The sequence below is a fragment of the Saccoglossus kowalevskii genome, chromosome 3 (assembly GCF_978046115.1).
Source record: "Saccoglossus kowalevskii chromosome 3, keSacKowa6.1, whole genome shotgun sequence".
NCBI classification, from domain to species: Eukaryota; Metazoa; Hemichordata; class Enteropneusta; family Harrimaniidae; genus Saccoglossus; species Saccoglossus kowalevskii.
In genome coordinates, this window is record NC_140643.1 from 10,309,096 (window position 1) to 10,332,909 (window position 23,814).

General features: G+C 35.5%; 2 protein-coding genes across 3 annotated transcripts in view; one reads left to right on the top strand and one right to left on the bottom strand.

Moving 5' to 3' along the window:
* Positions 1-118: 118 nt before the first annotated feature.
* LOC100367888 (thioredoxin-like protein 4B) lies at positions 119-13,447 on the top strand. Its single transcript, XM_002737834.3, has 3 exons — positions 119-307; positions 10,432-10,583; positions 12,802-13,447. The coding sequence occupies exons 1-3, from the start codon at positions 176-178 to the stop codon at positions 12,965-12,967; spliced, it is 450 nt and encodes a 149-aa protein (XP_002737880.1). The 5' UTR covers positions 119-175; the 3' UTR covers positions 12,968-13,447.
* A 979-nt stretch (positions 13,448-14,426) lies between these two features.
* Positions 14,427-23,814, bottom strand: part of LOC100368796 (zinc finger CCHC-type and RNA-binding motif-containing protein 1-like) — a 43,415-nt gene continuing 34,027 nt past the window's right edge. For both annotated transcript variants that reach the window (XM_078011892.2, XM_085496756.1), the window contains exons 3-7: positions 21,422-21,533; positions 20,672-20,779; positions 20,276-20,385; positions 19,703-19,811; positions 14,427-19,287 (exon numbers count right to left, since the gene is read on the bottom strand). In XM_078011892.2, the coding sequence (XP_077868018.1) occupies positions 19,138-19,287; positions 19,703-19,811; positions 20,276-20,385; positions 20,672-20,779; positions 21,422-21,533 (589 nt within the window). In that variant the 3' untranslated portion in view covers positions 14,427-19,137. The remainder of the gene's footprint in view (positions 19,288-19,702; positions 19,812-20,275; positions 20,386-20,671; positions 20,780-21,421; positions 21,534-23,814) is intronic.

Consider the following 23,814-nt stretch of genomic DNA (forward strand, 5'->3'; position numbering starts at 1 on the left):
TTTCTAAAACCGCCCTCAGCGTTGAAATGGGGCAGGGAACCAGACTAGTATGCCTTAGGAATTATCAGCGTAAAAATATCGAGACGATAGGTGGTCTCTCGACATGATGACATTGCAATCACTTCCGGTTCTGTTTTTGCTTTTTCAGCGGGCGGGCTATGACTGACTACGAATTATGAGCTACTTGCTGCCGACGCTATCCACAAAGAAGACGGTGGACGAAGCTATAAAGAAGACGGAAGATCTTGTGTTGGTTTTGAGATTTGGCCGAGATGGCGACACTGGATGTATGCTTCTAGATGAAATAGTAAGTGACGTAGATTTAAAAAAAACTCAAATGATGAAATAACTATGTACATTGTAATAGTACCTTAAAGTGCCTGTGCAATGCCCACTCTCACGTTAACTATTTTAGATCCGTGTCCTACTGAAGTGGGCAGTTATTGATTTTTTTTTGTCAAAATGGTTACTCCTATCCAAGTAAATTTAAGATATATCTCGTGCTGTAGCCACGCCCACCTATCCTGAAACGGTCGACTGTTTCCGGATTTCCGACTCTCGCCGAAAGTGCGCCACCAAATGCCAAAATATGAGAGGAAGCCATACTCCTGAGCTGTACTTATATAACACTGCGTGATTCAACATACTTTTAAACGATATACATTTTTCGGTCGGCATTTCTTTTTTTTGTCAATTTTTTTTTTTTTTTTTGAGATAGAGAGTTTTTAGAAGTTGTTTTCAGAACAAACGTTTGTGATGGTTAAACGTTGTGTTGTGGGCCGTTGCAGTAATACGTATAGTCATAGTGTAAGTATTCACACTTTTCCAAACGATCCGAAGGTGCGACGTCAGTAGACGAGGTTGGGGTGGACCTTCTCCTTACAGCGTCATATGTAGTGTCCACTTCACCTCAGATTCTTTTTTCGAAAAACTGTCTTCGGCCGTGAAAAAACAACTAGGTTTTAAAGAGAAGCGCCTACAACTTAAACCTGCCGCAATACCAACAATTTTGAAAGAAATAGATTCCGAACCAGCCCATGATCACCGAGGCGGATTTCAGAAGAGAGAGAGACGTCGGGTAAGTGTTTCAAATCATTTGACTTTTTTTGCCATCCTGATTATCGCTTTATAGAGACAATTAAGTTTGCGTTATGTAAAGGTATCAATAATTTTTGATAGTAACACGAAAACGACGCGTCGGACAAACAGGAAATTACGCAGTCCTTACACACTGCTAATTGTTTTCATTTTCGCAGGCTAAAAGTCTCTGAATTGTTCGGTGATTGGTGTTGAATGTCGAATTCACACCTCTGTTACTTTCCTTCTAGCTTGATCTGCGAAATAATTTATGGGGGTACTGGACATCTCGACCCCAAAAAATCCCGACCCGTTTTTCATACCTACAGCCAAAACAAAGTCAGCTTGGACTTTCAGTTATGAGACATGACAAAACAAACGCTGCCAGTGATAGATTTCGCGAATTAAAAACAAAATTAACGCAATCAAAGGCGCCGACCACACGCGTTGGAAATACTAGTAGATAGTACACGATGTTTCGAATCAAAAGATGTCGATCAACGTTGAACTAGATAGAGGTTCGCGTCGCCACATTGAGACAGGGTCGCGTCGATGCGGTGGGTCGAGATGTTCAATTTGGGTCGAAATGTCTTGGGTCGAGATGTCTAGAAATCATTTATGGAATAAGAATCCGGGCTTTGGCTGTCAATGCGTTATCACCAAGTAAATAAGTATGACAATCACGCTAACTCGAGTCCACTCTGAATTTGTCTGTACAAATGTATGTGTGTTGCTCTCAATTATTTTTGTTATCCAATTAAACGCCACCAGTCACGCACTTGTCCTCGTCGTGACCCGACGCGTTCACCCATTTCAACTGAATCTATTTCCACGCGGCGGTCATTTATTTAGTAACTGTGATTTGTCGTTTTTTTTAGTTATTTCCATATTTTATTGATCACTATAGTTTAACGTCTAGAATGTCAAAATATGTTTTCTTTTTATTAGCTCCGCTGTCGACTTTGTCGAGCGGAGCTTATCATATGAGTGATTGTCCGTCGGCGTCCGTCGTCGTCGTCGTCGTCCGTCGTCGTCGTCCGTGTCAATGTTTTACTTTTTCGACTTCTTTTTGAAAACTACAAGCCTGAATGCTTTGATACTTGGTGTATATGTACCTTGGGTAGACCTCTCTTAGGTTTGTTCATTTCATGTTGATATCTTCAATTCTCTAATTTTGGTGAATATTTTTGTCATTTTTGGTAGAAAGTGATATTTTCGACTTCTTGTTAAAAACCGCAAGAGCAATTGCTTTGATATTACATATATAGGTACTACATGTGGACCTCTCTCAGATTTGTTCATTTTGTAATGATATCTTCAATTCTCTAATTTTGGTGAATATTTTTGTAATTTTTGATAAAAAGTGATATTTTCGACTTCTTGTTAAAAACCAAGAGTTCAATTGCATTGATATTACATATATAGATACTACATGTAGACCTTTCTCAGATTTGTTCATTTCGTGATGATATCTTCAATTCTCTAATTTTGGTGAGTATTTTTGTCATTTTTGGTAAAAAGTGATATTTTCGACTTCTTGTTAAAAACTGTAAGTCCGATTGCTTTGATATTATATATATAGGTACTACATGTGGACCTCTCTCAGATTTGTTCATTTTGTGATGATATCTTCAATTCTCTAATTTTGGTGAATATTTTTGTCATTTTTGGTAAAAAGTGATATTTTCGACTTCTTGTTAAAAACCAAAAGTTCATTTGCTTTGATATTACATATATAGATACTACATGTAGACCTTTCTCAGATTTGTTCATTTCCTGATGATATCTTCAATTCTCTAATTTTGGTGAATATTTTTGTCATTTTTGGTAGAAAGTGATATTTTCGACTTCTTGTTAAAAACTGCAAGTCCGATTGCTTTGATACTATACATATTGTTCATTTTCTAATGATGTCTTCTGTTCTTTAATTGAAATGTGCATCGCTAACAGCGGAGCTATCTCAGCCGACAGGCTGCTTGTTTTAATTTTGATGCTTCTACTGGAAATGTACTTCAATAGAGCATGTATGATATGATTCTTTATGGTTTTCTATCTACTATTGTTGAATCAAAATGCTCTCATTATAATTTACAGATTACGTAGAAGAGCTCTTCAATACACTAGACTTGTATGTTGGAGGAGATTGTGTATTACATACACTTGATGATGCACCCCTGCCACTCAACAGCCAGTATGCCCACCCTGACAAAGTCTCGGCAGTTCATCGCCACACTACAAGATTCACATAACAGTGTAAATACATTTCCAGATGCTGCAACAATTATGCTAATAAAAAACAGGCTACGTTACACAGTTCACAAATTTTATTTAGACTTGTGATGAACAAAGAAATATGACAATGTAAACATTGGATTGTCTGTACATGTATGTGAGGAAAATAATGTGAATAAAATATAATTTGTACATGGATTACTATTACTATAGTATATGGTTTTAATTGAGTGACACTGTGACAATGAAAAAAAGGAAACACATCTTCAGATTTTGGAATCTATGAAAAACCAAGATTTGGTAATTTAAGTCCTAAATAATTCTCTGACATAAATATTGATTAATCTGTTACTGCTCACTCTGGTAGTACTGTAGTCTTTTTCAAGGAACTTCAAGTATCCCCTCGTTAACCTGTGGAGGTTTAGAAAATAAATAAGGTCACAATCTTTATTTGGCATTTGTTTATACGTAATTCATTCGTTTTATGATGCATCTTTTTTTACTATAATAAAGGCAACTATTATTATGTTATATATGTGTTTGAATTATGGATGAAAAAAATATTGAACACATTTACAATTAGTACATAAGTATAAGCAATTGCCACCCAATCCTCTCAAACGATTATTCAAAAAATAATTAAATTTTTTTTTCTTCATTTTCTTTTCATAATAATATGTCAATTTTATTTCACCAAACATTTTTCAAATTTACGTTTAAAATTTTGAAACTTGCGGATGTAATGCACACCCGCGCTTCGTGTGAAGGGAAGCCAGGTCAAAACATTGGGCATTTTACGTGTGTAGAGCAGCCCACAGAGACGTCGGCCGATCCCAACAACCATATCAGAAATTGTTGATGGTGGAAAAAAATAAGAGTTTCATTTGTGCAAAAAAAAAAATCAAACGTGATAAAGTAAAACGCCGATGACATTCGGGCCACACGAGACACTCACGCCTTCGACCATGAACGAAAATCCAATATGGATGATCAGTTGCAGTGTTTGCATCGGCAAGAAAACCCTGACTAAAATGCGATCATATGGTAGATTTTATGCATTTTACCAGATGTACATTTCGAATCAAAACCCCCAGTAGGCCTAGTGTGTAACATTGGTAAATCGGGCGAAAAGGAAAACGGGCGAACCGGTAATTGGGCGAACCGGTAATTGGGCGAACTGGTAATCGGGCGAAGGAGTTCGGGCGAAGTGACTGTACCCCGTTTGAACGAAGCAGGCAATATTTCTGAGGAAATTCGCGATCTAAGTTTATCGGGCATAATAAAGAGTTCACACATACCTCTTTGAAGTTATCGATAAGATATTTTATAAAGAGTAGTAAGCTCAACTAGAACAAAAAAAACTAGAACTTCTTACCGACTCGAAAGTTGTCCAGTGCCGAGGTTCAGCGATAGTTTACAAACGTGCGCCGGGGACGGTGACATCACTGCGACCAGCCACACCAAAACGAACATATCTCGCATCTAACTCAACCCCATGCAACAAATTTGATATCCAAGTGTTCATTATGGCCCGTTCTTCCTCGACGAAAAAGTACATAAGTGACAATTTAGTCAAAGACGAGAAAACTGCACAAGAAATTTGCCTTATTTACACGTATCGGCAATGCGAGCTGCCCAGCAACTTCCCTTTCTGACGTCACAAGGGGAATTTCTGTATGGAAATGAATAGCTAATGAGGAGCCTCGTTTTAAAATACAAAAAATAAAGTTGCTGTAGACTGAGTTTAAAACACATTTTTTCACTTAAAAAAAATAATTTATGCTTAGAAACATAAAAATAAATAATATTTATGTATCAATTGATAATTTTAGACGTGAAAATAGCAGCCATTTCACAGGCACTTAAAGTAGAATCTTACTCGATCGAGAGTTGTTTACCTACCGTTGCTGATAATTTAGCGCATATAGCAGTAGTTATATTTTGTGTCAGAATTGTCGAAGAATATGCTCAAAACTGGTTTCCACAGGCACCAGTGAAAACTTAAGTAGTTCCATTATTTCAATAAATACCACTAAAAATAATTTTTTCAATAATTTTATACATTAACAAGCACCACGAAAAAACATTTTTCACCAAACAAAACTGTGGGACAATGAACAAATTTCAATAATTGTCATAACTGCAACAGGGTGGCATGTGAAGATTTGTCTGGGCAGGCCATTCCAGAAGACATACCTCCACTTTATGCAAATTGTTTTTAAATTATGCTAATTTATTCATGACGTAGCAGTTTCTGTGCTCATGAATATTCATTAATTTGTGGTCAATACATTCTAAAAGGGGCGATATATTATTTTTCGGGGAAGAGTTAGAAAGGGGGATTACCAATCCTTAGGGGGTCAATACAAAAGAAGGGACCCATTTGGAGAGCAGCCATGCTCCTCGCGTCTGTTGTTGCACGTGACCTACAGCTGTCAACTGTGTTCGTTCTTCGACGACTTCGACTGGCTTCCATGTGAGGTAGTATTCTTGTGTTCTGTTTTTCTGACTTGAGTTCTTGATATACAGAAGTTTCTGTTTATGTTTTTAACGTCTTTCATATCTTGTCTTGTAGGAGTGTCCTTGTCCGTGATTCGAACATGCAATCTTTGAGTACCCAGCACTCTGTCTTGTCCACTGTACCACGAGTGTCTTCACACAAGTGATAGGATTTAAGTCCTACTTATAGGAGCAATGTTTTCACTAGCATTCAAAAATCGTACTAACCGTACTGGATTCGAACCAGCGATCTCTCACATTGCCTCCATTGTACATATCCACTGAACCATATGGGTCGTCATGCAAATGAATTATTTGTTTTCATATTTAGCTTTGTTGCAAATTAGTGTTTGCGAGAAAAGACTGGCAGGCATGGGAATTGTACCGGGGTCCTCCTGATCACTGTGTAGACAACTGACCCACAAGACCAAAATTGATTCACTGAATGTGTTTGCATTTGATAAGACTACATGTATATAGTGTGTATATATTAGAAATACAACATATTTCTATTATTGAGTTACAATTGTCCAAAAAATTGCCAATTTTGTGTTTTTACTTGTGTAAACTATATGCATGCCATAACCCGTTAGTGTACATCTTGCCAATTGGGTGTTTGCCATTTGCGTTGCCCATACCTGACCCATCCCTAACCCTAATGCCAAGACACGTTCCTGTTTATAATTGCTCAATAATGATACTCTGTGTAGCACTGTCTGCGGGTAAGTTGCATTGATGTCAACTGATTAAACAAGTCGGGTTTAAGTAATTTCCACTATTAACAAGTGATTAAATTGTGACAATAAATGTGTGGACAAATATTTGGGATTTATTTTGGTGTAGACAACTCTCGTTTAATTATTTTACACCATTACAAGTTGTTAAATTGAGAGAATAAATGTCTCAACAAATATTTAATACTTAGTTTGGTGTAAACAACTCACATTTGATCAATTCCCACAATTACAGGTTGTTAGATTGAGAGAATAAATGTGCGGACAAATATTTTAGACTTATTTTGGTGTAAACAACTCTCATTTAATAATTTTACACCATTACAAGTTGTTAAATTGAGAGAATAAATGTGTGGACAAGTATTTAATACTTAGTTTGGTGTAACCAACTCGCGTTTGATCAATTCCCACAATTACAAGTTGTTAAATTGAGAGAATAAATGTGCGGACAAATATTTGAGACTTATTTTGGTGTAGACAACTCTCATTTAATAATTTTACACCATTACAAGTTGTTAAATTGAGGGAATAAATGTCTCAACAAATATTCAATACTTAGTTGGTGTAAACAACTCACGTTTGATCAATTCCCACAATTACAGGTTGTTAATGTAAATTGAGAGAATAAATGTGAGGACAAATATTTGAGACTTATTTTGGTGTAGACAGCTCTTGTTTAATTATTTTACACCATTACAAGTTGTTAAATTGAGAGAATAAATGTGTCGACAAATATTTGATACTTATTTAGGTGTAAGAACTTGTGTTTGACCAACTTCCACCATTGCAAGTTGTTAAAATAATGAAATAAATATACTGGTATCATTGGATATTTGATTTAATTGTGAAACTTTCTAACAAAATGTTAACTGCTGGCTTTGAACCCTCAATCAACAATTCCGCAGACACAGTATAAATTCCACAACACCACAGAAGATATTCGTCTGTTGACTGAATTGTTTTCGTAATATAGGGAACTCCATCGACAATTCAACAAAACTTACTTTGACTTGAGTCTTGTTTATTTCTTGTCACAATCTGGAAACTGTTGAAAAAATTGCGCGTCGTCCAGTTTAAGACGTGAGTTATTTTATTATTTATTTTATTATTTATTCATTCAGTTTTGCAGGGTGGAGTTTTGTGAGGTTTATTATTTTTTCGAGACGTTCTTTGTTTACTTGTTACGGTATGAGGGATTTCAGTTTATTTGATTTACCTTTTTACGGTAGCTCTGAGCGGGACTCGAACCCACTGTCTTTTCAAGCTAATTTTGTTTTATTTTGATGACACGCTTGTGTACCACGCCACGACGTTGGTCGTTGAGTGGTGTTCAGTTCTCTAACTACTCCAATGTTCCGATGAGTTGAACGGGAAAGCCAAAACGATTGCTGGTTTCTGATTGCTTCGGTTCTGGTGAGTGTGTATCTAGTGTGATTCGAACCCATGTCGTTTGTATTGGGCGTTTTTTTATTTCCCATGTTGGCTACGTTGTAATATGCAACCACTTCCCCGTTTTATTGTGATTTTGAGAGTGTTTAATGATGTCTTCCTCACCCATCACACCATGACCCAGTTTCAACTACACGGCCATTTTGCAACACAGTGCGTGACGTTACCAATTCGTGTGTAGGTACGGCTTCGAGAACCGTGCCTTTGTCTATAATAATTATAATTGTCATATCGAGAAAGCAAATGTTCAAATACCCTAAAAGCTTATTGTTAATAATTGTTTTGTAATATCTAATTTGGGAGGTTACTTATCAAAATTATGTGGACATTTGAAAAGAATGTCCTTGGTCTCGGTAGCAAGAACTGCAGTGTGACAACAGTCTGGGGACTACAGTACAAGGAGATATTTACTGTGAAATACTTAATTTTTCCTGGAATAAATTTTTGCTGAAAAGACTTTTTGGCTTGTTAATTCACTGATTTTTGGTGAGTCGAATGTAAAATATACAAAAAAAAAGAATATTCGCTGGATTTTATTTTCACTGAATCACTCCTTCAGTGAAAATAGCAAAATTAATTCCAAGCGAAAATAAATTATTTTAAAGAATCTTATTTTCAATGTGTTTATTGACAGGAACATTTTTGATGTCCATTGCATTGGACAATTGTTTACGTATTCAATTTGTGTGCTTCATTTATACAGTGTTACCAGTGTTTGGAGTGGAGAAAATTTTGTCAGCTGCTCGCATCTCACAAGTTAAATATCTTTGTGGTTTTCAACATCTGTATTGAAAATATTGTTCTGATTGTCATAGTAATTGAGTTTTCCAAGCCTGTGTGTGCGTCCGGACTTGTATCTTAGAAATGCCTGGACCAATCACAATCAAACTTTACACATACATCATATATGACATTATACATATGCACATCAATTTGTTTCACGATCTGATAGCAGATGGCTGAATGGCAGCCATTTTTGTACTGAGAAATCATCAAAATTAAGCATTTCTCGGCTGTCTACAGATGGATTTTGTTCAAACTTAGTATATACCGGTACATTGGACATTATAGGAGCTTGATGCACATAATTTTGTTTTTCAGTTAAGATTCAAAATGGCCGACTAGCGACCATTTTGTTTTAATGAATGTGGTTCTAGTGCCATATCTGTGACTTGCTTTGACTGATTATTTTTAAATTTTAAATATTCATTATACATCATGTCATTGATATACAGATATATTGATTTGACGATCCTATTCAAAATGGCCGAATGGTGGCTATTTTTGTGCTAAAAAATCATCAAATATCAAGCATTTCTGGATGGATCTCGTTCAAACTTACAACATACAATAGACATTACGAGTTCCTGATGCACGTCATTTTATTTTTCAGATCGGATTCAAAATGGCTACCTGGTGGCCATTTTGTTTTAATGAATGGGCTTCTAGAGCCATATCTCTGACATGCTTTGACTGATTATGTTCAAATTTTATATATTCATTATACATCATGGTATAGATATATACATGTATTCAAAATGGCTGATTTTGTTTTAATTAATGCTGTTCCAGAGCAATATCTCTCAATACTCGTTTGACGATCAGATACAAATGTCAATCATTTAAATGTTAAACAATCATCATAATCATATTCCTGACATTTTTATATTCCAGCTATATTACTATAAACAAAACTATATATCTTAAATTCGATAACTAACTGGGACTGTGCCATGCATGGCTTGTTAATTTTGAGTCGCGTTCCACTTTGAGGTAATCTTTTTGATTAATGCAACCAAGTCATTAGTAAAGCAGTCACTATTTTACATACCACAAAAATGCAAGCAGGCAATGCAGCTTAAACAAAATACATTTGATGTTCACTTGTCAAATATATGGAATAAAATGTGCCTCACTATCAATACATCAATCTCTTATGAGACTGTCTATGCTCGGTGGCAGTCATTCTCTATTGATCCAGGGATTATTGTTGGTACCGTAATTCAATGATTCTTGTAAACGTTTTACCATGACATAAAATCTTATTAAGGATGCTAATGACATTAAAATCATGCTCGAATGCAAGTGACATCTGTGTAATGTGAGTGACTTTGCAGGTATATAATATAACCATGGTATCCTTTAAGGATGCTAGTGACATTAAAATCATGCTCGAATGCAAGTGACATCTGTGTAATGTGAGTGACTTTGCAGGTATATAATATAACCATGGTATCCTTTAAGGATGCTAATGACATTAAAATCATGCTCGAATGCAAGTGACATCTGTGTAATGTGAGTGACTTTGCAGGTATATAATATAACCATGGTATCCTTTAAGGATGCTAGTGACATTAAAATCATGCTCGAATGCAAGTGACATCTGTGTAATGTGAGTGACTTTGCAGGTATATAATATAACCATCCTTGTATATTTCAGCTATATAAAACGAGTCATGATGTTTCCAAGATGGCCGTAATATATTTGGTTGATGTTGACAGTGTTCCTGTATACACAAAATATTTTGATGTTTCTCTCATACCATCCACTGTTTTCTTCTTTAATGGGCAGCATATGAAAGTGGATTATGGGTAAGAAATTTTATATATTTTCTTAAAGGGCAGTGGTGGCCATGACCAGGTCCAATGTGATCAGAAGGCTCAATCAAGAAAGCAGGCAGCTAAATTGCATTCTTTTGTAGGTAGCTAAAGAGTAATTTAAGATGAGTAGAAAGCTCATTATCTTGCACTTGCTTTCTGAAACCTTCACACACAACATCAGAACAATGTTTGCATAACTAACACTGCTTGCCTATTAACTATTTATCACAATGGATATACTGTGAAATCTTTATTTTCGCTTGGAATTTACTTTCGTTAAAGGGATGATTCAGTGAAAATAAAATCTAGGGAATACACCTTATTTTACTGGGAGAGGATTGACCAGCTTTTTTAGTCCAAGAAAAGAGTTCCGCTTGGAATGTGTCTGAATCCCTCATTAGTATGCAATAATGTAGGAATGTACCAAGAAAATTGTTTTTCTGGGGTAAATTGTAGTATATTTTACCTGAATGGTCAAAAAGTGCATGGAGATTTTATGAAAATGTGTGGATGTTAACAGAATGATGTTGTTTGGTCACAGTTGGGCGTAGCTATAAAATGTGTCACTGAAGTACTCACACGTGTGCATGATTCCAAGAGTTTGTGCTGTGAAGAAACTCCATTGAAAAATAAGTAAGAATGTATTCAAATATGTTTATGAATCATGTTTCGTTTCAAAGTGTATTTATATAACAAAAATTGTTTATGAAAATGTTTTTTTATACTTTTTCGATGGATTGAATTTACAAATGACGAGTTATTTTGTTATACCATCACTCGAATTATGTGTTACGAATTTCTGTTAGTTTAGGCTTTGTGTTGTATGGGCTGTTCTTTCAAGTGTCCATGTCCACTGTACACCAGTAAATGTCTTCTCGTTCGCAAGCGATTTTTGTTAATTTTGCGTGGGAGCTGTTTTCTGTTGCAACTGCTGAAATCAAGGCCGTGTTGTTTTTCTTCGTTCAATGGTTCCTCAAAAGGCCCACGACATTGCATGCTGTTTCACTACATAATACATCAACATATGAAAGAAAATACGTTGACTTACCAATATTCTTCCCAGCTGAGAACAAACACGACTTTTCATGGATTTTGTGTGACTGGCCGTGGTGTTTGTAAACTTATCGAACTGTAGTATTATGTAAATCTGTCCTGGGAAATCTGCAAGCAAAGTTTTAAATTGCCATTTTCACGCTGTGTCATAATGTGGAGTCATAATCTAAATATGCACAATTGTTTGTCTCGTGTTCCCCAACGCTTTTAAAAATCCCTTTTGAATTTGGGGGACTTTGTAGTACTGTAGTAGTGGGTAAATCTGCCACAACGTGGAGTTTCCATCGTCTCTTGTTTACCAACACATTTAAAGAGGACTGAATAGTGATTTCTATTTACTTTGTCTGTTATAAATCAACTGTATTAGCTTCCTTCGAATTCCTATTGCCATCGGGAGTATGTCTACTACACTCGGCAGTGTAGTGCGTATCGATCTTGTATATACGGTATATATTATGTGAAACGCACCCAAACCCGGAAATCAGCGGCAAATCTGGTTTGTCTCGTCATGTACTTTCTTTTCTTTTCTTGACCACAGTAGGCTTGGCTATGAACTTCCACATACCGGCGCTTATGGGAATAGTGCATCATGGGTAATATTGTATTGATCGAGGTGAAACACACATGGCTGCCGTAATGCCTGTTGTTCTACTACATCGCTCGTGTTTTTCTTCGTGTCGTGTTTCTTCTCTGTGATTTTTTTTATTTGAAGGAAACAGCGCCCACTCTTCCAGATTACATCATGATGATTACATAGGTCAGGGTAACAGTGGTCACAATGACTTCAGAGAATGGATGATTATTTTAAGGCAAAAAACAAATCTTTGTGGCATTCTCGACAAGAACTCATTTGTATTATTGGTAGATACTGGGCAAAACACAAATGGCAATTTTGATGATGTGCATGTGTATTCCCTATAATCTATGGTAATTGTGCCAAGGTTTAACCAAATAAGCCAATGCATACATACAACATAACGGCCACCAATCGGCCATTTTCTAAATTGATTGTTTGGCCAAAACACTATTTTGTATGTTAGAAATTACTTTTTATCTTATAACAACTGCCCTTTAATATTTTAGTTTTCCCAATAATAATAATAAATTATTTCACAATAATCATTTATATGACATGTTTTTTTTGTTTTTTTTACAGAACCCAAGATCATACTAAGTTTATTGGGAGTTTCAAAACCAAACAAGACTTTATTGATTTGGTTGAAGTTATTTATCGTGGTGCAATGAGAGGAAAGCTGATGATAAAAAGTCCCATCGACCCTGCAAACATTACCAAATATGAATTGCTCTACAAAGATATATGAACTAAAATATAAAGTGTTGAATGAGATAGTGAAACACCAACAACAAATAGAGACATGGTGAGATATCAAGCTGAAACACCAACAACAAATATGAACTCTGATTCTCGATGAGCTGAAATACTAAGAACAAGTACAAGTCAAGCTTCAACTCAGATTTGCTCAGAGATTCCAAATTGTACATTCTACTGTGTAGGCACATGTAAAACTGCATCTCTTAATTCATTGAACATAAAGACAGTTGTCCTAATTGGATGACTTGAATACTGTGTTTGAATGAAATGATACTGATGTATTTATAAAACAGTCAGACATTCATTTGTCAAGACAAAAAAATAGATAGCAGCTAACAAACAGATACTGTAAACCACTTTAATTTCAACAGCAAAAATGAAGCCGTCTACAGTGTATATTATTTGTACAAAGTTGAGAATTTAATATGGCAATATTTATAATAAAACAAAATTGTAACTGACCATCTAATCTTGACCCAGTGAAGTTCAAATGTTTGATAATCTTGTCCTATTAGGTACAGAAAGGTGCTGTGATTGTAAATATTCAAGTGTTTATAGGATTACCACACTTGTAGTATCAACTGATAATCAAAGGATGGCTACAATCAAGGATACTAATAGTTGCATGTTTGCTAGAACCAGGATCCCCAAAAGACTAATAACTATCATTAACGTCTGAATTGCCATACTGTATTGAAGTACTGTTGCAGGTGGTTTTTCTGTAGTCCCATCAAGGGTTGTGTGTCACAGCATATTTTTGTTACGTAACTCCCTTTGTATAGAAGGACATATAGATATCGCACCTGATTGATGTACTTATCATAGTAAACTACATGTTGCATTCAACTGCATAGCTCATTTAGGAGTGGCCATACGGCTTGTCAAATCCCAGGGTGTTGCTCCTCAAAAAATGTTCCATTTTTTAATAGTGAGGGGAAATTTGTAATGGTTTACAATCTTCATATGAATACAACCATTATAGACAATTTAGAGAAATGGGTCACATGACCCAAAGTGGTACCGGTATAAATCTTCAACCCCGCAAATACGGTTCTGTTCTTTGTCATCACGTCCACAAATACAATCATGACAATTACATAGGTCATGGACATGATGACTGTAGAGAATGGATTATTTGGGGGGGGGGGAACGAATCTTGTGGCTCTCTCAGCAAGAACTCTTTGACCATTTTTATTACTGGTTACTGGGCAGAAGACAAATGGCCAATCATGCAATTTTGTTGATATGCAATGTGTATTCCCTATAATTGTAAGGTAATTGTTCCAAGGTTTATCCAAGCACACCAATGCATACATAAAGGCCACCAGTCGGCCATCTTTGAAAAACAACCAGCCTGTACTGCCAATACATAGCTCCACTGTTACAATATACTGTGGAAGCAATATGGGCTATAATAATTTAATGTAGTCAATAATCCTGACAGGAAATTAATATATTTTACTGTATTTCACAAGTAATATTGGCAGTTTTTACTCAACAAAGTAATTTAAAATATCTGAAATACACAGCTGAGAACCCCTCTCCCCAACACATACACACACATTACATGTACTTGTATAGTATAAATATGAAACATTTTTTGCTTGCATATTTTGTTTAGATGAAAACATTTTTGATAAAAAAGTTTGAATTGTCATAGAAAAGTGTCAAAAATGACATTTTTATATTGGTTTTTATGGTGAAATAATTTTTTTTATATCCCATTAGGCCACACAGACTTAATTTTATGGATGACATCCGCACGCGCATTAGTTTTCGCCTGTTCTCAACAAAAAAAAAAAAAAAATATCCGACGACGAGTCTCCACAGATGGGTTTTCTGTCTGGAACTTGCCGACTCATATTGTCACAAAGCGCCGACTTGTTGTAAAACTCGTTTTGGACTACCTCAAAACATGCCAATTTTGTCGTAAATGATTCCAACATGGCGACTACACCAAAATACGCGAGTATAAAAGTTCAGAGGAAAAACGGAGGGATTGTGAGATTGGTAGCGGCAAGCTAGTTTCGCCCAGACAAATTTAAGGACGTGTTGTCCAGAGTGGCTGTCCTGCATTTCTTCTGCAACGATAAAGAGAAATGGGAGAGGAGTGGAGGTGTATGGTGGTCTAAAAGTCGGTCAGGCGACAAGTCAGTTCGGTTGCTTTGTCCGCATTGAAGTCGACAAAACTGCAACGAAAACAGGAAGCTTCTTGGCCGAAGTCCGCTTTCAAGGTGAAGAAAATGTTATTTTTTTTTTTCATTTTCTGATTCGGATAATTTGCTTGCACAGACAGTGCAATGTTTTGTTAGCCATTGTCATAAAGTAGTGATATGTACATTCCGCTTTGACTTGTACTGAAAATGGTGTTCATGCTGTACCTTGAATGCAGTGTTTCTGACTGAAGGTACTTCATCATGACTACATGTACGAGAGCTTGTCTGAAATGGTTATACCTGTGACAGTAATACAGTACGAGATGTGTACATCAACATGTGCCTCCTACAAATAAAGACTTCTTGTTGTTTTTTTGATAGACTCTGTTCTGTGGTTCAATTCGTAATACCAGCTCCGTATTCCTATGGTTTTAGCAGCATTTTTTTTTTGGCAGGGTTTTTTTTTTTTTCGCCCTCTCGCATTAGTTTTGGGGTCTCCAGAGGATGTCATCCATAACATTAAATCAGTGTGGCCTTATTTGCAGTGACATCTGGTGAAAAAGCTGTATATTTATGATATGAATCATAATATTGTGTAAACATTTTTAGCTCCGCTGTCGACTTTGTCGAGCGGAGCTTATCATATGAGTGATTGTCCGTCGTCGTCCGTGTCAATGTTTTACATTTTCGACTTCTTGAAAACTACAAGTCTGAATACTTTGATACTTGGTGTATATGTACCTTGGGTAGACCTCTCTCAGATTTGTTCATTTCATGATGATATGTTCAATTCTCTAATTTTGGTGAATATTTTTGTCATTTTTGGTAAAAAGTGATATTTTCAACTTCTTGTTAGAAACCGCAAGTCCAATTGCTTTGATATTACATATATAGGTACTACATGTGGACCACTCTCAAATTTGTTCATTTCATAATGATATCTTTAATTTTCTAATTTTGGTGAATATTTTTGTCATTTTTGGTAAAAAGTGATATTTTCGACTTCTTGTTAAAAACGACAAGTCCAATTGCTTTGATATTACATATATAGGTACTACATGTGGACTACTCTCAAATTTGTTCATTTCATAATGATATCTTTAATTTTCTAATTTTGGTGAATATTTTTGTCATTTTTGGTAAAAAGTGATATTTTCAACTTCTTGTTAAAAACCACAAGTCCAATTGCTTTGATATTACATATATAGATACTACATATGGACCACTCTCAAATTTGTTCATTTCATGATGATATCTTCAATTCTTTAATTTTGATGAATATTTTTGTCATTTTTGGTAAAAAGTGATATTTGACAAAAATATCTATCCAAGGTACATATACACGAAGTATCAAAGCATTCAGGCTTGCAGTTTTCAAGAAGTCGAAAAAGTAAAACATTGACACGGACGACGACTGACAATCACTCATATGATAAGCTCCGCTCGACAAAGTCGACAGCGGAGCTAAAAACTGCCAAAAAATTGCCCTAGGCAATTACTTGATCCCATGTTATTTTTTCAAAAACACAAATATGCAACGCATTTCAAAGTGGAGGTACATTAATGTTTGCGTATACTGTGTAAACACAAATCAAACGACCCTTCCTTCCATCCTTCAGAAAGGGAACTACCGTTATTCACATACCAAATGGTGGGTGGTTATTTCCCATAATGCATTGTGTGTATGTGCAGTAACATGCTCAATAATGATAAATTTGAATTTGGTTAAAAATGCCTAATAGAAATTATCGATCAATCGACAATGATAGTATAATACGAGTTGAAAAAAAATTCTCCCCCAATTCACATATATATAAAAAAAAAAAACTTTTTACAAATTACTAGAAAACACCTAATACTTTGATGAAATTGCGCTGATGTACAATTGCATATGCTACCCATAAAACTCGCGTGCAGATTGTCAGAGGGTGACATTTTTTTAGATTAACTTAATCAAAAAAAACATTTCACAGCACTAAAACATTCAGTTAATTTTGCAATAAAGGATATTCAACATTTCTGTGCTATACATCACTCACTGAATATTGGCAGTTGTACCCTAGGACAGGATATACCAAACATTAGGAAGCCAAATGTTCACATTGCATAAGGGTACAAACACACCCATAATTTAGGCTGTGAAACTATCACAGCAGTTTACATGAACCAGCTGAACTTTGGTGATTGTCATAATCTTAAATCAAAGCAGAGGTACATTACTTGGGGTTTGCAACACGCATAGTACTGTATGGTGACATCATGTCAAGATCCCATTGAAGTCTCATCTCGTAGATAGCGAGACTGATGCTACGACCTTCTGACATGACATGTATCAATGTTCAAGGTTTGTGGGAAAAAAATATAGTTCTCGTAATCCGTCATATCGTGGGCAGCTATTTTGATCCATCTGGACTACACAGTAACCTAGTTATCTTGGGCATGAGCATTCGCATTGTTCTGAGCTGGGAACACGAGGCCAGATTGATCAGGATCTTGGTATCATGTCATCATAGTTGCAAACCCCAAGTAATGTACCTCTGATCAAAGCAGCAGTCTCTAAACCATGTGGTGTACTGGTAGTTGCATAAATGTGATGGCGAGTAATAAGTTGATTAAAATTGTGATAATATTATGGTGCATATAATACTGGACAGTGTTCAATATGAATTCAGAGTGTTTATACTGGAATGAAAGTAAATGAATGATGTGGGTCATCTAATAAGACTAGCTCTTTGTAAACATCTGTAGTCGTACAAATAGCAGTTAGCTGTGACTACCACATTGTTGCAAACACTGAAACAACAACATTGGAAGCTTAAATTGCTGATGGTTTGGTGAGCATTTCTGAAGATACTAACGTGATTGTAAATGATTAGATCAAAACATTCAGCTAATTGTGCACAGTATTCTGCACAATTTTTTTTTCTGAGCTTAGGCCAGCAAAAAAAAATCTGTTTCTCATTCTGTGGAAATTTTCAAATTAGGCGGCGAGGAGTTTGTTTTTTTTGAATATGGGTGAAATTTGAAACAAGTATGAGTACAAGCGCATTTAGGAATACTTTAGAAGGAAAAATAAACGTTTGAGGCGCATAGTTCAAAATGATGCACCCGGCAACGAGAAACAGAGATATTTTTTTTCTCAGCCTTACAAGCTTTCAAATCACTTGAATTATTGAGACCAGTCATAATACAGGTACATTAAAAATAATGTTTTGGGAAAACAATAGATTGACAACAACTGTATTTACAAGCTTTATGCCCCAGACTAACACCAGGATGTGTGGAACTACATAAAGTACGTACAGTTTGTTTATTATGGCAATGACAGTAATTGAAAATTGGTTAAGTTTACTATTCCATAAATGTTGGAGACGCACAAATAAAAGATTTTAGATAACTAATATGCATTATGATCTTATAACTAGTGTTTTATCCAGGCATCTTTGAGCACAGTTTTACTTTGAGCAAAATTTTCCAAAAAAAAAACAAATTATAATGCTAATGAAGGTTAGTGTTTCAAAACTATCTGCATATTATTATGTAAATTTGGTTATATTGTCATGCAAATCAAACACTATACTGTCAATAATTTCTGTAAATTGACCTAGGTCATGAAAGGTAATAATATCATGTCATTGTCCATATTTGGCCATTCCAGTACTTCATTGCTATTCATTACTAGACTATAGGGTAATGCTCTAAAGGGTTCCAATAGTCCTGAATCCATATAACATTATGATGTTCAATTCGCTAATGATATATCATTTTACATTTCTGGCTTTGGTGATGTAAAAAAAATATATTAATGCAAACAAACTGCATTAAATATTTCAAATGAAGACTAAATCAAAATTTAATTCTGACTGACAGATTTCATTGAGAATTCTACCAGGGGTGTCTTTCAAGTTGCCTGTGTCCAGAAAGCCACAGTGACACTGACCACTGCACACAAAATGTAAAAGTTACATCATTTCTCATCAAACTGACTACTGCAGGCAAAATGTCAATTTTCATCACTAAATTCTTCTTCATCACTAAAATATGCATCTTTTTTAATCTTAGGTCGTTTAGCGCCAGATGATGAAGATGGTTCTCCCTGGTAGTTGCCAGTAGCAACACGATATCTGTAATCTTCTTCCTCTACCTTCTCTTGCTGTAACATGACAAAATTATTACCGGTACATTAGAATTCTGCAATACTATTGGTCAGTTTGTATTGTATGGTTATAGCATGAAATATGAACACAGGCACACTCACCTTATCACATGTTACAAAATTTAGAGATAATTAAAAATTTGTGGCAATTAATGGCAATTAAGTATTCACCACGGAATGGGAAAGATTTAGAGAGATATAAACAATTATACGTTTGTATGTTCAAAAGTGTTATGGACCTGTTTGAATGTCTTCCCTATTTGGAAAATGTGTGTTATATTTACATCACATCTGAAAAGTTTACTTTGTTTACTTTACATGCTCAAGCACTATGAACAAGTGAAAATAGAGTTACAGTAATCTGGCTGATTTTCTATATAACACTATATGACACATAGAGATAATATAATACCTGATATTGTATTGCAGCACTTAAACTTTCTAGTGTGGGATCCTCTCCCTCCTCCTCTTCCTCCTTTTCAACATCAACTTCTTCCTCATCTTCATACATATCTTCATATCTAAAAATAATCATTTTTTGTACACAGTCAGAACCTATTCATAATCCTAGAGTTATCCTACCCTGATTTCTATATCCAGTCCTATTCAGGTCCTATAGAATATCCCAGTATAATCCTATACACTATCTCACTCAAAAGCTAAGGCAATCTTATACTGAATCCTGTGGTTATTTGACTAGCTATTCATATATCACTCTGTGACGAAATAACAAATAGATTCCTATGGAATCCTGTGGTTATTTGACTAGCTATTCATATATCACTCTGTGACGAAATAACAAATAGATTCCTATGGAATCCTGTGGTTATTTGACTAGCTATTCATATATCACTCTGTGACGAAATAACAAATAGATTCCTATGGAATCCTGTCAGGTGCAGCCTTAAGTTTTTTTTCTCTCAGCATGGTTGTCATTTAGACATTGCAGTAATTGTCACTGACAATAAACTCCGCAAGAACGTACCTTGAATCTTCCCCATCATCTTGCCTTTTCTTGATCTTTTTTTTCTTTGGTGGAGGTTCCCTTTCTCCTAAAGCATTTTTAGGACACTTGTAACTTAGATGGCCTATTTCCTGTGTACCACAAAAAGACATCAATACCATAACCATAACATAAATTAGAAAAACCTCATGATGTGACAGCTAGGCCCAGAATCTCTTGATATGCTTGCTATCAATGAATATGCAACGAGACTCACACATTTGGAACATCAAAACCTTTTTATTATGACCAATCAGCCAAAAATGATAATGCTGCATAGAACCAATCAACAGATAGCAAGAAATGCCAATCATCTGCTCTATCATTTAGAATGAATCCCTAAGCAATGATTTTTCATTTTGTGGCATAGATACTTACTCCACATTCATAACATCGAGATTTGTCTGGGTAATCTCGTCGCCTAATAAATTCTGATGCCCGTCCATTGTCAGCAGCAATCTTGCATGTCAGTCTTCTTCCAAACAACTATAAAGATATGCAAATATATGCATAAAAACATGGTAACTACATGTATGGTATGCTTTATCTGCATCTCAGGGAGGTAAACAGGTAAAGACGACTTTCAAAAAACACCAAGAAATGGAACCACACCCCTGATACATGATGTGCAAATGCAAGAACAGCTCCCTCAATCAAATGAGAGTCAATATATTTTCTGTTTTGAATATGGACGACAACCCCTCATTGATATTAATGTCTCTTGATTTTTTGTCATGACAGCATCTACATTTCTTAACAAACTGGTACGCTTTGAGAAAAACAAGTAAGAATGCAACAAATGGTTTAATTGCAACTGTTGCCATCGACTAACAAAACTTTTTTTCGTGATCAAGGGGAATGCAATTCGTTAATCCACACAATAAAAACTCTACAATTTGAATGGAACATAATATAAAGGCGACGATAGAGAGTGTGATTTCAGTCTGATGTGTTTAGGGCCCACCTACTGGTGCAAAAACCCAAGACTTTATTGGGGCCAAACTCGGCTAAAGTCAGCCCCGTTTACACACCTATTTTTGCTGGCTTGAGCCGTTGGGCTCCAATAAAATGCTGTAAACGAGGTAATAGTCATTATAACAAATATTACTGTTGCTATGAGATACCTACCTCCTTGTTGTGTAAAGATTTCACCGATTTGTGGGCATCTTCTCTTTTCAAGAACAAAATAAAAGCAATACCTTTACTTCTCCTTGTTTCTTTATCTTTCACTATCGTAACCCTGAGTTTATAAACAGTCAAAAGCTATTGTAATATACGTGTGAGCAAAAAAAATTGGCAGGAAAAATACTGGCCAACTTTTTGACAGGAGAAGCACTTGTAAAATTTTTGGCTGACAGTTTTAGCAGCTCTGATTAGCCTATGTTGCACTATGCTACAGCCAAGTAGCTGCAAGTGTACATGTATAGACACACATTATTGGATTCCATTTGACATCTTGATTTCATCATCAGTTCAACGAAATAAAACAAAATCGCCTTTTACAGCCGTTCTGAAAATTATTTAGTCAGTCAATTAGCAATATAACTTGCAACTTTGCAAAACACTTTGGTCTTCGTCCAATCTAGACTTGATGGCACCATTGTGTTGGCATGCCCACAATTTCATACCGAGGTGAGAAAGTACGTCAGGAATACACGGACAGAAAACTTGATTACCGGTGTAACGGTTTGTGGACTTTGTCAAATCAAAAGTGCCTTCCTTGAGTGAATTACTTTTTCAACTGCAGTTTGAAAATAACAAGGGTGTGACGACCGTTATTATGTCTAGTCCATTTTTGTAACAGGTACAACTGACTTAAATGAGCGAAGGGTTGACATTTTTCGACAAATTTAAGCAATACCCAACTTGTGAAAATAATTACAACATATTAATATAAAAAATAAAGAATGATTGTTTTATACGCATGCTAGATAATACTTGCCATTCACCATGCCGACAACCCCTATGAAATAGTTAATCCCAAACGACGCGCCTGTCAATCAAGTGGAGCCGACATGTCGAGATTGGGCAAAGACCAAAGTGTTTTGCAAAGTTGCAAGTCATCTTGCTAACTGACTGTCCGAATAAAATTCTCCTATAATCAGGCTAATATTTTCATATTCAAAATAAAATATGGATGATTAAAACTGTAAATTTTGCTGACTGACTGAATGAGGAAATGTTGGCAGTGGTCATAAACGAGTTTCATCTGGCTGTATTCAAGTTCTGGTGCTGACCTTCAAAGTTGACGATTGCTATGACAACATGCAACAATACTTTCTAAAGGTGACTGCACAAATGCATGTACATGTGCCAGACAGTTTTTCTAGATTGAAAGAAAGCATAAGAGAAGTTGAGTACAGGGATCAAGTACAAAACCAACACTCAGCATCAGTGAAGTGTATGCATGTGGCACATTTGAATATTCAAATAAGTCACTGACAGCAACTGGTGAAAACTCAGAGAGTAATAGCTTTAGCTTAACCTTTCTTCCCATCGCTACAGATCTTTTACAATACCTTCGCTGTACAATGTACTCGGACATAAATTACAATATTTTGTTCCTTCATTATTCATGCACTCTTTGATACCTTAGAATGTTATGAGATCGTATGGAGCTGCAGCTATTTTGATGTGACATAGTGTAACATGGGAAAATCGGAGCAGTTAAAACTACAACAAAAATTATGCTACATAATGAAATCAACATATCAGTTTATGGCACTTAAGGTAGCAGAATAGTTTTTTGAGCACTTTTCACATTTTTTTTTGAAAATCACACGAATAGCTCCCTAAGGCATGCTACATACATTGGTGTTTTTATTTTATTGAAAAAAAAATATCTTGTACAAGTAAACTGATTTTTTTCTTGTGTGCAAACAAATGGCCAAGTTTTTGTTTATCCAGTGTACACCAAACTAGTGCATCTCATTAATATGCATGGTTTACAAACATAACTGAACTGAGGGTAAATAGTTTTAAGTTGGGCCACTTTCTTTATTTGCTATTTACAAACAACTGATAAGATATCTGTTTGTAGTTTACACACAGCTGATAAGATGTGTGCACTGCTGCCTTTCTAGACAGGAAGTGCAGCAAAGACAAAACAATCGCTTTTGAACAACAAATTTTGAATAAACAAAAAAGTACATGAATGTACCACTTCAATGTAATTATATGTTAACAGAATAAAAACTTACAATAAATTTCTGTAATATTTTTTCTTGGCTTTGTCATTGAAAGGTGTCTGACCACGGGGTTACTTTCCTAGTCCAGAAGTAATGCAGTTACATTGGGAGGGGGCTCCCTTTTACGAAATATGGTTGCAAACAATAAAATACGGTCATCTGTGGTAGCTATGCATTGCATGAAAATTCTGGTAACAGGCCACAAACTACATGTAAAGGTTGATCAATGATAAGAATATGCTTGTACCTGGTTTATATAATCCATTTTTCAGAGGAGTTTTCACCAAGTATACTTGCATGCTTAGGTTTTTCTAAATTCGTAAATTATGTTAC